Here is a 13,619-nt window from a genome sequence, read left to right on the forward strand (position 1 = left end):
GTCCGGATGCCACGCATGTTTCCTTTTAGGACGTTTTAAAGCAAGAGTCCACGTTCTCTGGTTTCTGTATGTTAGAATTGCAATATGTCAACACCGTTTTAAGATTCAACTGGGTTTTGCTCTCATAATGGTGGTATGAACTCCTACATCTAACAGCCTCTTGGGAGGAAACTACACCAAGAACATCACCCCTGCTAGGGAGTGGAAGGAGTGCTGTCTTCTTGCACACACCTGAGTGCCTGCTTGCCTGCCTGGAGTTGAAAGCCTCCCTGCCCCTCCAACCCCACCCCCACCCCCCAACATCTCTCCCTCACACACACCACACTGACGCAGTCCCAACACCGCGACTTTGGACAGTCAGCACCCTGAGCTTGCCCTCTGCTGTAAAATGGGAATGATAGCATCTGTCAGTCTCGGCTTCCGGCGATGCTGTGGAGACCAATGATTTTGTGCCCATGCTTGGAAAACGGAAACCATAATTCGAAAGTACCATTCTTAGAATGTTACAATTTCAGAGTCGAACTTGCTCTGTGTTTTGGGGAATTCAATAGCAGAAAACTCTACAGGTGAGGTGGGGTGACACTGAGCCACATTTTCTCATTTCTTCCCCATCTCACTGTTGGCCTTATGGTTTGTCAAGCCATTTGCGGAGGTATCTCAGGTGCTCCTGGGCTGTGGCCCCTCCTGACGAGTGTTTATCATCCCCATTTTACTGTGCTTAGAATAACGGACATGCTGCTGCACACACGGGGTAAGGGCGGGGGTGTACATCAGGGAGTCTTCCCTTCCATGACCGTGCCTCTGGTCACACGGAGTGTCTTTGAACTGCAGACACAAAACTGCAGGAACCAACACTGAGCACGGAAAGCAGAACTGAGAGCGATTGACCACTGAGCTGTCAGCACCTGGAAAAGTGCAGAAATCTTGGCATTTCGCATTCTTTGTATGAGTCCATAAAGCAATTTGTTGGCCTCATCTATAGGCTTGGTTGACGAATATTTAGTACTGTGGTCAGTCATTTATTTACATTAATTTTCAACTTTCAGGATAAATACTTAAGGAATTTTTGAAGGCTTTCTTCATGCTGAGTTTTGAGGACGAAAGTCTGTGCCCTCAGAACTTAGTGTATTGGGAAGACCCCGTGATGTCACAGCAGAGCGGGGGGGCACTCACACTCTGCCAGCCACAGGCTCGCTCGTTCCCTCCTCCACGAGGCACTAGCGTAGCGACCCATCGGGTCACATCCAGCACTTGTCCATGTTCTTGAAAACAGACACAGCACAAGCACATTAGGTACACAGCTACCTCTTCCCTCCTTTGACAGATGAAATCTGAAGGCCAAGGGCAATTAGTTTCCTTGGCCACAGCAGTAATCTGACATTGGTAAATTGTGGCTTTTTCCATGTTAATTCTTTGCTTCTGGTGGCCAGCCTTGCAAATGTAGCTAGACCATTGTAGGGTCTGTAGTGATGTTGAGATCTCTAGCTGGCAAAATTAATTGGCCTGTTTTGTTAATTTTTGGTTTTCTTCATTAGGAAATGAAAATCTGTTCGGCAATTATAAACCTTTTTCATCTGATCCCAGCTGCACCTCAGACTCTTGTCAAGCCTTTATTAGAGGTCGTGATGAAAACAGAACGGGCCATGTTGATTGAGGTAATGGTCAAACTCGGGGTTAATTCTGATTCTTCCGCCGTCTGTTGGCTCGTGAGGCTTTCACTTCATCCTGCCTTAGATGGGGTGAATCTAACAGCGTGAAGATGCTCCGTGCTGGCATTTGCCTGTGGCTGTTGCATGCTCCAGTTACGAGGGGAACAGCTGCATTCTCCTGGCGTGGTAGGTCGGTGGACCTGAGAAGCCTCCCCCACATGTTTTCCAGGCCGGCAGTCCATTCAGAGAGCCTCTGATCAAGTTCCTGACGCGGCACCCCTCACAGACGGTGGAGCTGTTCATGATGGAAGCCACGCTGAACGATCCCCAATGGAGCAGGATGTTTATGGTGGGCACACAGGGAGGGGGCGCCCGGGGAGCGGGCCGGCGTCCCTGGACATTCATGTCAGCCGGTGTGCTCTGCGATCCGAAATCCGTATTTCACTGTTGAGTGCCCTGCTTTTCTTTTTCTGTAACATATGCAAGTGTTGAAAACCTCATTGTTGTCGACGTGGAAAGTGTGAGTCGAGGAATCCTTCTCTGTAGGACTTGGGTGGTGGTAACGAATGAACTGCTGGGATTATGAAATCCATAGACATGAAGTATTGTTACTGCTAAGGAGCATTTTTTTTTTTTTAAAAAAAGGTGCTTATAGCAGCTTTTTAGCCTGCCTAGACAGATTTGGGAAGAACCGTAGTGCTCTTAAACTCTGAACCTTTTGTGAGTTCTGACTAGCTTACAATGGCTTCTTTGTTCTGTTTTCAGAGTTTCTTAAAACACAAAGATGCCAGACCTCTGCGAGACGTGCTAGCCGCTAACCCCAATAGGTTCATCACCCTTCTGCTGCCCGGCGGCCCCCAGACCGCCGTGCGCCCTGGCTCACCCAGCACCAGCACCCTGCGCCTGGACCTCCAGTTTCAGGCCATCAAGGTAGCGTCTCCTCACCGGGCACCTGAAACCTTCAGAGTTCAGGCGGAATGCATGGAGAACCTCATCAGTTCCCTAACTGTCGCTTCTTTGACAGATCATAAGCATTATAGTGAAAAACGATGACTCCTGGCTGGCCAACCAGCATTCTCTGGTGAGCCAGTTGAGGCGCGTATGGGTGAGTGAGACCTTTCAAGAGAGACACCGGAAGGAGAATATGGCTGCCACCAACTGGAAGGAGCCCAAGCTGCTGGCCTACTGTCTGCTGAATTACTGCAAGTGGGTGCATATGTTGTGCTTCCTGTCGAGTAACTTGTTCCCCCCAGTAAGCTACACTGGAGCCTCTCTGGGAATTTGTGCTTAGCCATGGCCCACTGGCCAGGTGCACTCTCGTCATCACAAAAGCGGCCATAACTTAGCCTGTTTTCTCATTTGACCCTGCAGAAGGAATTACGGAGACATAGAATTGCTGTTCCAACTGCTCCGGGCCTTTACCGGTCGTTTTCTCTGCAACATGACATTCTTGAAAGAGTACATGGAGGAAGAGATTCCCAAAAATTACAGCATCGCTCAAAAGCGTGCCCTGTTTTTTCGCTTTGTGGACTTCAATGACCCCAACTTTGGAGATGAACTGAAAGCCAAGGTGAGTTTCGCTTTTCGGCCGTGGTTTTGCTGCGGATATTGGAGCTAATTTTCTAGGGAACCAAAGCACTGTTCGCGTTCTCTTATGTTTCCACTGGCACTTAACTAGTAGTCTGGACTGTTGGCAAGGGAAACGCCACTGTTGGAAAATTACGGCGGATCCGGAGTGAGCCAGTGTTGCAAAGTAGGTTTGAGCCAATGTTGCAAAGTCCTTGTTTTTAGGAAATGGCTTGTCTGACACAAAAAGAGTAGACAGACTGGTGTCGCCTCTCCTCCTGTTTGAGCCACCTTTCCAGCTGACCACTTGAGTCAAAGTCAGGGTGATCCGTCACATCCTTGACTTGGATCTCGCTTCCCGGGTGCCATGTTGATCAGACCTTGGGGCCCTGCTCACCGTGGTGAAGAAATGAAGAGCACGGCTTTGTTTTCCTCCTCCTTCATTTCTCCGTTTTCTTGTAGGTTCTGCAGCATATTTTGAATCCTGCTTTCTTATACAGCTTTGAGAAGGGGGAAGGAGAGCAGCTCCTGGGGCCTCCCAACCCAGAAGGTGACAACCCAGAGAGCATCACCAGCGTGTTTATAACCAAGGTGGCATCATTATCAGTGTTTTGGCGTGAAAAGAGTAACTTAGCACATGAGTGAGAGAATGTGTGAGTGTGTATGCAAGGTTCTCATCCTCCACGGTTGTGTTCGTTGCATTAGAATTCAGTGAATTTTTTGAGGATGCTTCACTTCAGAGTGAACTGACTTTCCACCTGAATAGATTCCAATGAGAAACAGAATGTGGGTCCATGAACAATTGGATCAAAGTTTGTGACCTACAGTTTTCATTTTCACCTTAGCAAAAGAATCTAGTAAAGTTGGCGGAAACCGACCAGATGCAGTTGCCGCCGTGACCCTTTGTTGTCAGGTTAACGAAACCCATGTGGCAGCAGCATCTACGGTTACCTTAGGTGTTAAGGTCTCTGTATTTTTAGAATGGCATTTCCAGTTTGTACTAGAGAGGTTTTCCTGAGTGACATGTTTGAGAAATGGCTGCCCGCCCAGCGTTTCTCTCTGCATCTTGACCGTCCTGCGCCGGGTTGGCCTTTGAACTTTGCCGGCAGGTGCTGTGTCCGCCTGCAGGCTGGTAGAATGTTCTTACACGTGGTTTGTTGGAGCGACGGGCATTCCTCTGCAGGAGTCACGTGCACCCAGATGTCCTTTGGGAGACCCACTTTTCTCACTCCTTCCGTCACTGTTCTGTCCTGGGGCCCAGGTGGAGGGGACTGTTCTCATTGGCAGTTTACTGGTCTCTGAAGATGGGTGTCCTTCCTGGAGTTTCCATCCCACCTCCACTCTCTCTAGGAATGAGAGCTGAGCCCAGGGGATTTTTTTGGGGTCCCCATATTGACACTTGCCTCATTCCAGGCAACTGGGGGAGATGGTCCCTCAGACGTGGCCCCTTCCCTCGTGCTACCTTCTCTAGACTGTCTTTTGGGTCAGATGCTGCTTACTCAGCACAAACGAGGAGTTGGGATTTCAATGTCAGGTGAGTTAGTGGCACCCGGCAGGTGGGGACTCCGGGAGGGGTTGCTGGGAAGCAGCAGATCCAGGGCAGACGGGACCCGGGGGGCCAAAGGAACTCCGGTAAAAACACAGCTGTGGTGGAAGACTTCACCCTTTCTGGGAGACAAGGTAGTTAGGAGGCCTGGAATGGAGCAGTCAGTGTACTTGATTCAGTAAAGACGTGGGGTATTCCTCAGGGCAGATGTATTTTCTCATGTTCATAAAACAGAAATGTATCAGATACTTGATTACAGAAAACTGTTAACAATTTCTTTTGAGGTTTGTTTTCCAGGTAGTATTTTCTGATCATAATACTGCAAAATAAGTGCTAGACAGACATTTCACAGCTGACGAGGGAAAAAAAATCTCAGCTACTTTGGAGTTAAGAAACTCCATCCTATGGACACCTGGGTGGCTGAGTGGGTTAAACGTCTGAATTCGTCTCAGGTCATAATCTTGCAGTTTGTGAGTTCGAGGTCCTCATCAGGCCCTGTGCTGATAACTCAGAGCCTGGAACTTGCTTCAGATTCGGTGTCTCCCCCTCTCTGCCCCTCCCCTGCTCATGCTTTGTCTCTCTCTGTACCTCAATAATAAATAAATGTTAAAAAAAAAAAAACTAAAAAAAAACAAAACTCCATCCTAGGGGCACCTGGGTGGCTCAGCAGGTTAAGCATCCGATTCTTGATTTAGGCTCAAGTCATGATCTCATGGTTCATGGGATCGAGTTCTGCATCCCTGCTTGGGATTCTCTCTCTGCCCTGCTCTCATGTACTTGCTCTCTGTCTCAAAGTAAATATTAAAAAAAGAAGAAGAAGAAAGAAATCTAGTCCTAAAGAGGAGGGCCTCCTTTCCCTCAGAAGGTCCTTTACCCACTGCATTCAGACTTGTAAGCCTGTCCTTTGGCAGTGAAATAAGTTAAGTGAGTTTGTGATCCACACACAGAAAAGGAAAATTGGCATCACTTCATTGGTTCCCTTGTTGTAAAGCTTGATGTATCTATGGTGTGTGTGTGTTTAGGCGCATGCACGTGCGTGTGGGTTTTAGGATATAAACCTGTTGTATGGCCCTTGGTTAGTAACACTGCTCAGGACCAGACCTGAGCCCCACCCTGTGGTCCTGCCCGCAGGTGCTGGACCCGGAGAAGCAGGCAGACATGCTGGACTCGCTGAGGATCTACCTCCTGCAGTACGCCACGCTGCTGGTGGAGCACGCCCCGCACCACATCCACGACAACAACAAGAACCGCAACAGCAAGCTGCGCCGCCTGATGACCTTCGCATGGCCCTGCCTGCTGTCCAAGGCTTGCGTGGATCCGGCCTGCAAATACAGTGGACACTTGCTTTTGGCGCACATCATTGCCAAGTTTGCCATACACAAGAAGATTGTCCTTCAGGTACTGCAGGGCACCTTCTTGTCCCCTGCCTCCCGGTGCTCGGCGGAATTGTGCATGTGTACGTGCCGCCCTCCGCATAGCCTCCTTTGCTATTGTCCTTCCTGGCACTGTTTAAAACTGCTGGTTTCTGCTGTGTTACAAACACCGTGAACCCTCCTGTGACCCCTTGTCGTGTAACCCCCCCCCACAGTTACTGCTGTGCTCCGTCGTGAACCCTCCCGTGACCCCTTGTGTACCCCCCCACGCGGTTATTGCTGTGCTCTGTCGTGAATCCTCCTGTGACCCCTGTCGTGTCTCTCCCTGCCTCGTGGTTACTGCTGTGCTCTGTCATGAACCCTCCAATGACCCCTGGTGTGCCCCCCACCCTGCAGTGACTGCTGTGCTCCATCCTTTCTCTGCAGCCTTGCTGCTGAAATAGTAGAGTGTCTCCTTTGTCCACCTCTTGCTCCTCTGCATATTGCATCCCAGCTTCCAAACTGCTGGTCCATTGAAACTTCTGGAAGGGCCTAGTCCATTCCTTAGCTAAAGACCCTGGGCACTATAGAACCCTCATCCTGTACTGACCCTCTGCTGATGATGACCACTCTTCTCAGAGTCCCTGGGAGGTTGACACCAGGCAGCCCTGGGTTTGAGTTTCTGTTTTGCAGTCACAAGTGTGACCCTGAGTTTAGTGTTGTCTCTGTAAGAATTAAATGCAATAGTACACCTTAGTGCTCATCTTGTCTGTACCATTAACATTTTATAAGTGATCGCCCTTGTCCTATTCTGTGAGGTCGCTCCTGATTGTTTTCCTCTGACCACTTCATCTTGTGAGCTTCTGAGGTGTTAAACCCCAGACCACAAAGTCAGTGGCCCCCCACTCAGACACCACCTCTCACAGGCACATTTCTGGGGCACTGCTTTCCCAGCCAGACACCCAGGGACCATCTGTGAGGCCCTCTAGTTCCCGGTCGGGGCGTGGGCAAGTGCTGCTGATTTCCAGCACCCGCCCTGTCCCATCCATGCTCCGCACCCATTAGGTGGTCTGCGTGTTATGTGACCTTACTTACATCAGGATGTCACCTCTCACTTGCGCTTTCCCAACCTGCCGCAGATGGCAGTCCTCTTTATTCTGTGTCCCACCGTGGTTGAGAGAAATGATCCCTGTACTTCGGCTAATTTCTGTGAGTTACACGAGATAGAGTCCCTGCGAGGAGCCAGGCCTTACTCTGTGTGCCCCACCCTGGCCCAGCTTGGCAGGAAGTGACGCACAGGAGGAGGAGAAACAATGTATTCATCTCTCAGGACTTAAGGAAGGAGAAAGCAACTTTGTTGTAAAAACTTTGTAAAAACCGTTTTTGCAAAAATACTCAGTCTTGGTTCAAAGTGATTGTTCTCATCTTGTTTCTGTAAGTCGGTGTTCTCACCTTACATAGGAACCTCTTCCCTGTTTTAGGTCTTTCACAGTCTCCTCAAGGCTCATGCGATGGAGGCTCGAGCCATTGTGAGACAGGCGATGGCCATCTTGACTCCGGCAGTGCCGGCCAGGATGGAGGATGGGCACCAGATGCTGACGCACTGGACAAGGAAGATCATTGTGGAGGAGGGCCACACGGTCCCGCAGCTCGTTCACATCCTGCATTTAATCGTGCAGCACTTCAAGGTGTGTATGTGGTGCAGACCACACACTCAGGCATTTTCTTTCACTTCCTGCCTATCTCTAGTTGTTTGCAGTGATGAGGTGGCTCGTCATCTTTGAGTGGCAATATTTGTGGTCCATGGGCAGGGGCGGGGGGGGTATGGCTTTGTCACATGGAAATGGCCGCAGATTGGGGACTATGTCCCTGGTGTCTGCTTCTAAGACTGTATTTTTCTTGAAAGTACCCCAGTGACAATGAACACCAATGACACGGCACTTGAGGGTAATCATGGTTAACTCTAGGATTTGGTAATTTGGCTTGAATAGTTGGTGACACTGGCACCTTCTTCTCTCTAGCCAGATCTCCCACTTTGTTGGGTTTATTCAAATGTAAGTTCCTGTAGGTTTTGGGTAGAAGAGAGAATTCTTTACAGCGGCTCTTTTAGAATTGGAAATGTGCCTAGTGGTATGGCTGAGTGTGACGTCAAGTCTAAAGTTCGGTATGTGAGACTAGACTTGCCTCACTAAAGAGAAGTCAGTGTTCCAGCATTCTCTAAGGATGGTACCAAAGGGCTGAAACACAGTGTTGTACTGGGGCTCAGCCAGGGGCTGCGGGGGGTGATAAGCATGCACACGTGCCTAAGGTAATGAGTTACGGGTTAGAATTCTTGAGCAGGAGTTATGTTATGTGTAAACAGGTGTGTGTGTGTGTCCTTGTATGTGTGTATACACACTTGGGCGTCTGTTGGAGTCATGGGGCAGTGGCCCCGGCGTGACACAGGCCCCCTACCCGCAGGTCTACTACCCTGTGCGACACCACTTGGTGCAGCACATGGTCAGCGCCATGCAGAGGCTGGGCTTCACACCCAGCGTCACCATCGAGCAGAGGCGGTTGGCCGTGGACCTGTCTGAGGTCGTCATCAAGTGGGAACTGCAGAGGATCAAGGACCAGCAGGTACGGCTGTCAGACTTGTCCTGTCATCCAGACTGAATTCCTTCTGCTTCTCCCTAGAAATCAGTGAGTAAAGTCACATGTGTGTGTTTTTTAAGCCGGATTCAGACATGGACCCAAATTCAAGTGGCGAAGGAGTCAACTCTGTCTCATCTTCCATTAAAAGAGGCCTGTCGGTGGATTCTGCCCAGGAAGTGAAACGCTTTAGGACGGCCACGGGAGCCATCAGCGCGGTAAGATCGTGTGCATTCTGTGAATGGGTCTGCGCTTCCTTGTGGGAGTTTGTTCATTTATTCCAGAAATTCTGAATGTGGGCTAAGTGCCCAGCACTGTGACCAAGACGTCGAACCCAGTGATCTAGGACTCACAGTGTTTCTCAGGTCCCCAGACACAGTTACTTTTGTGTTTTTTTGTTTTGTTTTACACATGTATTTAATACCTTCGAGTTCCAACAAGAATGGCTAATTCCTTGCAGGAAGGCATCGAGAGAGACACTGTGGGTTGAGAAAATTGATTGAGAATGTGCACCCATGTTGTGTTCATTTTTTAAAAAGTGAACAAGTGTGTCCTATTTTGTTTGGAGAACACAAGGGAGCCGGGGGGCTGGGGGGGGGGGGCTCGCTTTCCTCAGCCCTTGTTGAGGTGATGGCTCTGTCACTCTGTGCCTGAGGTTGAACTGTCCCTCCCCTCACCATTCCTCCAGAGGGCGGGATCCCTGCATCCACCTGTGCTCAGGTCGGACACCCCGAACCATATGTTTTGTCCGTTTATGTGTCTGCGCAGTGGTGGTGGGCAGGTCCTGCTGGCCAGGACGGGGATGCCTCCATGGTGTGTGCCCAGCCGCCTCCCTGCTCAGTGGGGTACCTCTCGGCTCCTCTCTCCTCTCCCGCTGCCTCTTGTCAGATTTTAAGGGAAGCTGGGTAAAGGGAGCCTGGACCTCCGTACTGTTACGTTATTTGAAAATAAAAACTTGAGGTAGGTCAGGTTGTCTTTCCCTGGCCAAGCCCCCTCTGGGACCGAGGCCTTCAAGGCCTGCTGATGGCCTTCACGACCCCCGTTCTTGTTCACGATGCTCCAGCCACAGAGACTTTGCCTCCACTTCGGGAGTGCCCCAAGGTTCATTCAGGACTTCTCCGCTGCCTCCTTTACTTGTGCCTGGAGCAGCTTTCTCTCTGCTCGTCTCCTGGCTGCTGTCTTCGCTACTCTGTGGTTGTCTGCAGACACCGTGCCTGCTTCTGGTCTCCCCAATGCCCAGGACAGCCGTGCCCCCGCCCCACCCCCCACTCCCAAAGGACCGTGTACAAGGAAGCTGGCTGCACGAGGCTGTCCCCTACACTGGGACACATCGCATTGTTGAGAGTGCTCTGCCTGCCTTTTCCAGGTGTTTGGGAGGAGCCAGTCACTGCCTGGAGCTGACTCCCTTCTCTCCAAGCCCATTGATAAGCAGCACACAGACACTGTGGTGAACTTCCTCATCCGAGTGGCTTGTCAGGTGTGGCTTTCTGAATGTCTTCTGCTACAGATTTTTCAGAACAAAGACTGCTTAGTAGATTCTAGAATGTTATCTCTGATAGTGTAGTCAGGAGGACACCAGGGGCTGAGGCTAGCTCTGGTCCTTGTACCAAATTCCCTGAATCCATAACATGCTGACATTTCTGAAATCTGCCTGTGGTTTATAGATGATGGGATTTTTAAAAACATTTTTTTCTTTCAGCAGTGGTAAAAGACTATATCTCACGATTAAGGTCATCTTGGTGCTGACAGAACATGCCAGTAGATTGGTGATCTTGGGCAGATTATTTTACTTTCAAGTACCTGTCCCAAAGGTGCTGGGATGATCCGACCTCCATAAATTATGGACATTTAGTAATTTAAGTGCTTTTAAAACTTGTATTCATCATTTATGTCAATGTGTATTTTCATGGATTTTTTTGGGAATCTATTTCTGAAACTTAATTTGAAGAAAACATAAATGAAGTTTTCCTAGGTGGTTTTTTTTTTTTTTTTTTTAAGAATTTGGGAATCTTAAGTTTGTATGATTACAAAACAGAATAGTAGTAGATCTTGCAGTACCATTGAGGGCTTCAAAGCACTGAATAGAATGTACTGAGTAATTCAGCCAGTACCTCCCTGGTGCTCCAGTGCGCAGGCCCGGCCTGTGAGGTCCGTGGGGAGGGGAGTGGGCCCGCTCTTGCGGAGCTGCCTGATACTAATCCATCACTCCCACAAATGAGCGCCAGTCCCCACCGGCTCTGCAGCAGGAGAGCGGAGCAGGATGGGCCTGTCGGCAGTGTCCCTGAAGTGGAGAAGGCTGAGCTGAGTCAGATGGGAAAGGAGGTGGCAGTGAGGTGGAAGCTGGGTGCCAGGGTGAGGGGCAGTGTCCCGGAGAAATGTGGCCTTGAATTTGAGTGGGTTTGCAGGTTAACGACAACACCAACACCGCGGGATCCCCGGGGGAGGTGCTGTCCCGCCGGTGTGTGACTCTCCTGAAGACCGCCCTGCGCCCGGACATGTGGTCCAAGTCCGAGCTCAAACTGCAGTGGTTCGACAAGCTCCTGATGAGCGTGGTAAGAGCATGTGTGTCACTGCCCCCCGCGCTTGGGGCTGGGCCACCAAACCTCAGCCCTCCGTTCTCTTGGCCAGACATGGCTGCTAAGGAGAGGGAGAGAGTTTCACTCCCTGAAAAGATTTTTTTTTTTTTTTTTTTTTTTACAAATAGTTTATTGTCAAATTAGTTTCCACATAACACTCAGTGCTCATCCCCACAAGTGCCCTCCTCCATGCCCATCCCTCCTCCCCCCCACATCCATCAGTCCTCAGTTTTTGTCCGCATTCAAGAGTCTCTCATGGTTTGCCTCTCTCCCTTTCCCCCATTTCCCCCCTTCTTCTCCCCCTTGTTCCTCCGTCAAGTTCCTCCTAATCCTCCTATACGTGCAAACATATGATATTTGTCCTTCTTTGCCTGACTTATTTCGCTCAGCAGAACACCCTCAAGGTCCATCCATGTTGCTACACATGGCCAGATTTAATTGGTTCTCATTGCCATGTAGTATTCCATGGTATAGATAAACCATATCTTCTTGATCCATTCATCTGTTGATGGATACTTAGGCTCTTTCCATGTTTTAGCTATTGTGGAGAGTGTGCTGCAGACCTGTTTTAAGCATGTGTTACTTTGCATTGCAAAGACTAACATGGTTGCCCGAGTTGTTAAAAAATTTTTAAAGCGTTGCAAAGAGCATCTGCGCCATGAAAATAGTGGGATCATAGGCTGCTTGCCTGCGATATGTACTTTGATTCTGGCATGACATAAAACTTCTGGATTTTCTACATATTTCTTTCCTCTTTTTCTTTTTTCTTTTTTTAAGCTTGTTTATTTATTTTGAGAGACAGAAGCAGAGAGAGAGAGAATCCCAAGTAGGCTCCGTACTGTCAACACAGCCCTATGAAGGGCTTGATCCCAGGAACCAAGAGATCATGACCTGAGCCCAAATCCTGGGCGCTCCACCGACTGAGCCACCCAGGAGCCCCGTCTCCTTTTTCTTTTTTCTTTTTTTTCTTCCCTTTTAAAAAAAATTTTTTTTAATGTTTTATTTATTCCTGAGAGAGAGATAGCGTGAGCAGGGGAGGGTCAGAGAGAGAGGGAGACACAGAATCCGAAGCAGGCTCCAGGCTCTGAGCTAGCTGTCAGCACAGAGCCCGACACGGGGCTCAAACCCACAAACTGTGAGATCATGACCTGACCTGCAGTCAGACACTGAACTGACTGAGCCACCCAGGCCACCCCTTCTTTTTCTTTTTGAAAGGTTAAACTACTTTCCCATCAAATGCAGTCCCTGGTGAGTTCAGCTCAGCTGTTAATGGACAGCCCTCTGTACGTTACAGGCTAACGTTCCTGTGATGCAATGTGCTGGGCTCACTTTCCACTTTTTTCCCCTGTAGTAAGTGTGAGAAAGTTTTTCCCCACAACCCAGCGAGTACTCACAGTGCATATACAAGGCATCTGTGTGTGTAAACTACAGAAACAAAAGTTTCAAGAAGCAGTACTCCCTCTGTTTTTTAGTATTATTTTTTGATGTCCTCTATTAAATTGATTTCGTGATCTACACTTTCAAAGATACTTCCTTTTGGAAGATATTTGAATTTTAACTAAAAAGATGAGAGGATAAAAAAGAAATTCGGTGCAGCAACTTTTTTTTATACCAGATTTTAATGATTTTCAGATTTTTAGTATTGAGTATTAATGTTTTTCATAAGCTTTTGACTAAATATTTAAAGCAAATTTATTAAAAGAAATGTGAAATCTTCCTGTATTAATAAAATGTGGTGGTCCCATGTGTTTATGTGTATAGCATGTTTATTCTACAATGGCTTTTTGCTTCATTTAATAGCATATAGTAAAGCTTTGCTTGATTTGTGTTTCTGCAATTGATGGGACTGGAGTGCTGATATCATCTGTGTGTGGCCTGTGTTGTCCCCGCAGGAGCAGCCTAACCAGGTCAACTATGGAAATATTTGCACAGGATTGGAAGTGCTGAGTTTCTTGCTCACCGTCCTCCAGTCTCCCGCCATCCTCAGCAGCTTCAAACCCCTGCAGCGTGGGATCGCTGCATGCATGACGTGCGCGAACACCAAGGTTCTCCGAGCGGTCCATAGCCTTCTCTCCCGCCTAATGAGCATTTTCCCAACAGAGCCAAGTAGGTGGCCTTTCCCCTGGTGCCTCAGTGGATGGGAGGGCATAGAGCTTGTCCCTCGAGAGTGCTCCTCTCCAGTTCCTATAGCGAGCGTCGTCTTTCTCCACCTGCCTTCAGCCTTTCAACCTTTCTTTAAAAAAAAAAAAAAGGCAAGAATTTAATGGTAGCAGTTGATGCGTTATGTTTTTTGTTTGCT

At 48.9% G+C, this 13,619-nt stretch overlaps 1 protein-coding gene across 9 annotated transcripts in view; it reads left to right on the forward strand.

The window, feature by feature from the left end:
• Positions 1 to 13,619, forward strand: part of LOC120227957 (transformation/transcription domain associated protein) — a 111,523-nt gene that overhangs the window by 50,362 nt on the left and 47,542 nt on the right. For all 9 annotated transcript variants that reach the window (XM_039226022.1, XM_039226028.1, XM_039226025.1 and 6 more), the window contains exons 32-44: positions 1,536 to 1,655; positions 1,879 to 1,998; positions 2,415 to 2,579; positions 2,674 to 2,855; positions 3,021 to 3,219; positions 3,678 to 3,806; positions 5,893 to 6,159; positions 7,595 to 7,801; positions 8,574 to 8,732; positions 8,828 to 8,962; positions 10,111 to 10,221; positions 11,150 to 11,296; positions 13,213 to 13,426. In XM_039226022.1, the coding sequence (XP_039081953.1) occupies positions 1,536 to 1,655; positions 1,879 to 1,998; positions 2,415 to 2,579; positions 2,674 to 2,855; positions 3,021 to 3,219; positions 3,678 to 3,806; positions 5,893 to 6,159; positions 7,595 to 7,801; positions 8,574 to 8,732; positions 8,828 to 8,962; positions 10,111 to 10,221; positions 11,150 to 11,296; positions 13,213 to 13,426 (2,155 nt within the window). The remainder of the gene's footprint in view (positions 1 to 1,535; positions 1,656 to 1,878; positions 1,999 to 2,414; positions 2,580 to 2,673; positions 2,856 to 3,020; positions 3,220 to 3,677; positions 3,807 to 5,892; positions 6,160 to 7,594; positions 7,802 to 8,573; positions 8,733 to 8,827; positions 8,963 to 10,110; positions 10,222 to 11,149; positions 11,297 to 13,212; positions 13,427 to 13,619) is intronic.

This window comes from Hyaena hyaena, unplaced genomic scaffold, assembly GCF_003009895.1.
Source record: "Hyaena hyaena isolate Hyena2069 unplaced genomic scaffold, ASM300989v1 scaffold_20, whole genome shotgun sequence".
NCBI lineage: Eukaryota > Metazoa > Chordata > Mammalia > Carnivora > Hyaenidae > Hyaena > Hyaena hyaena.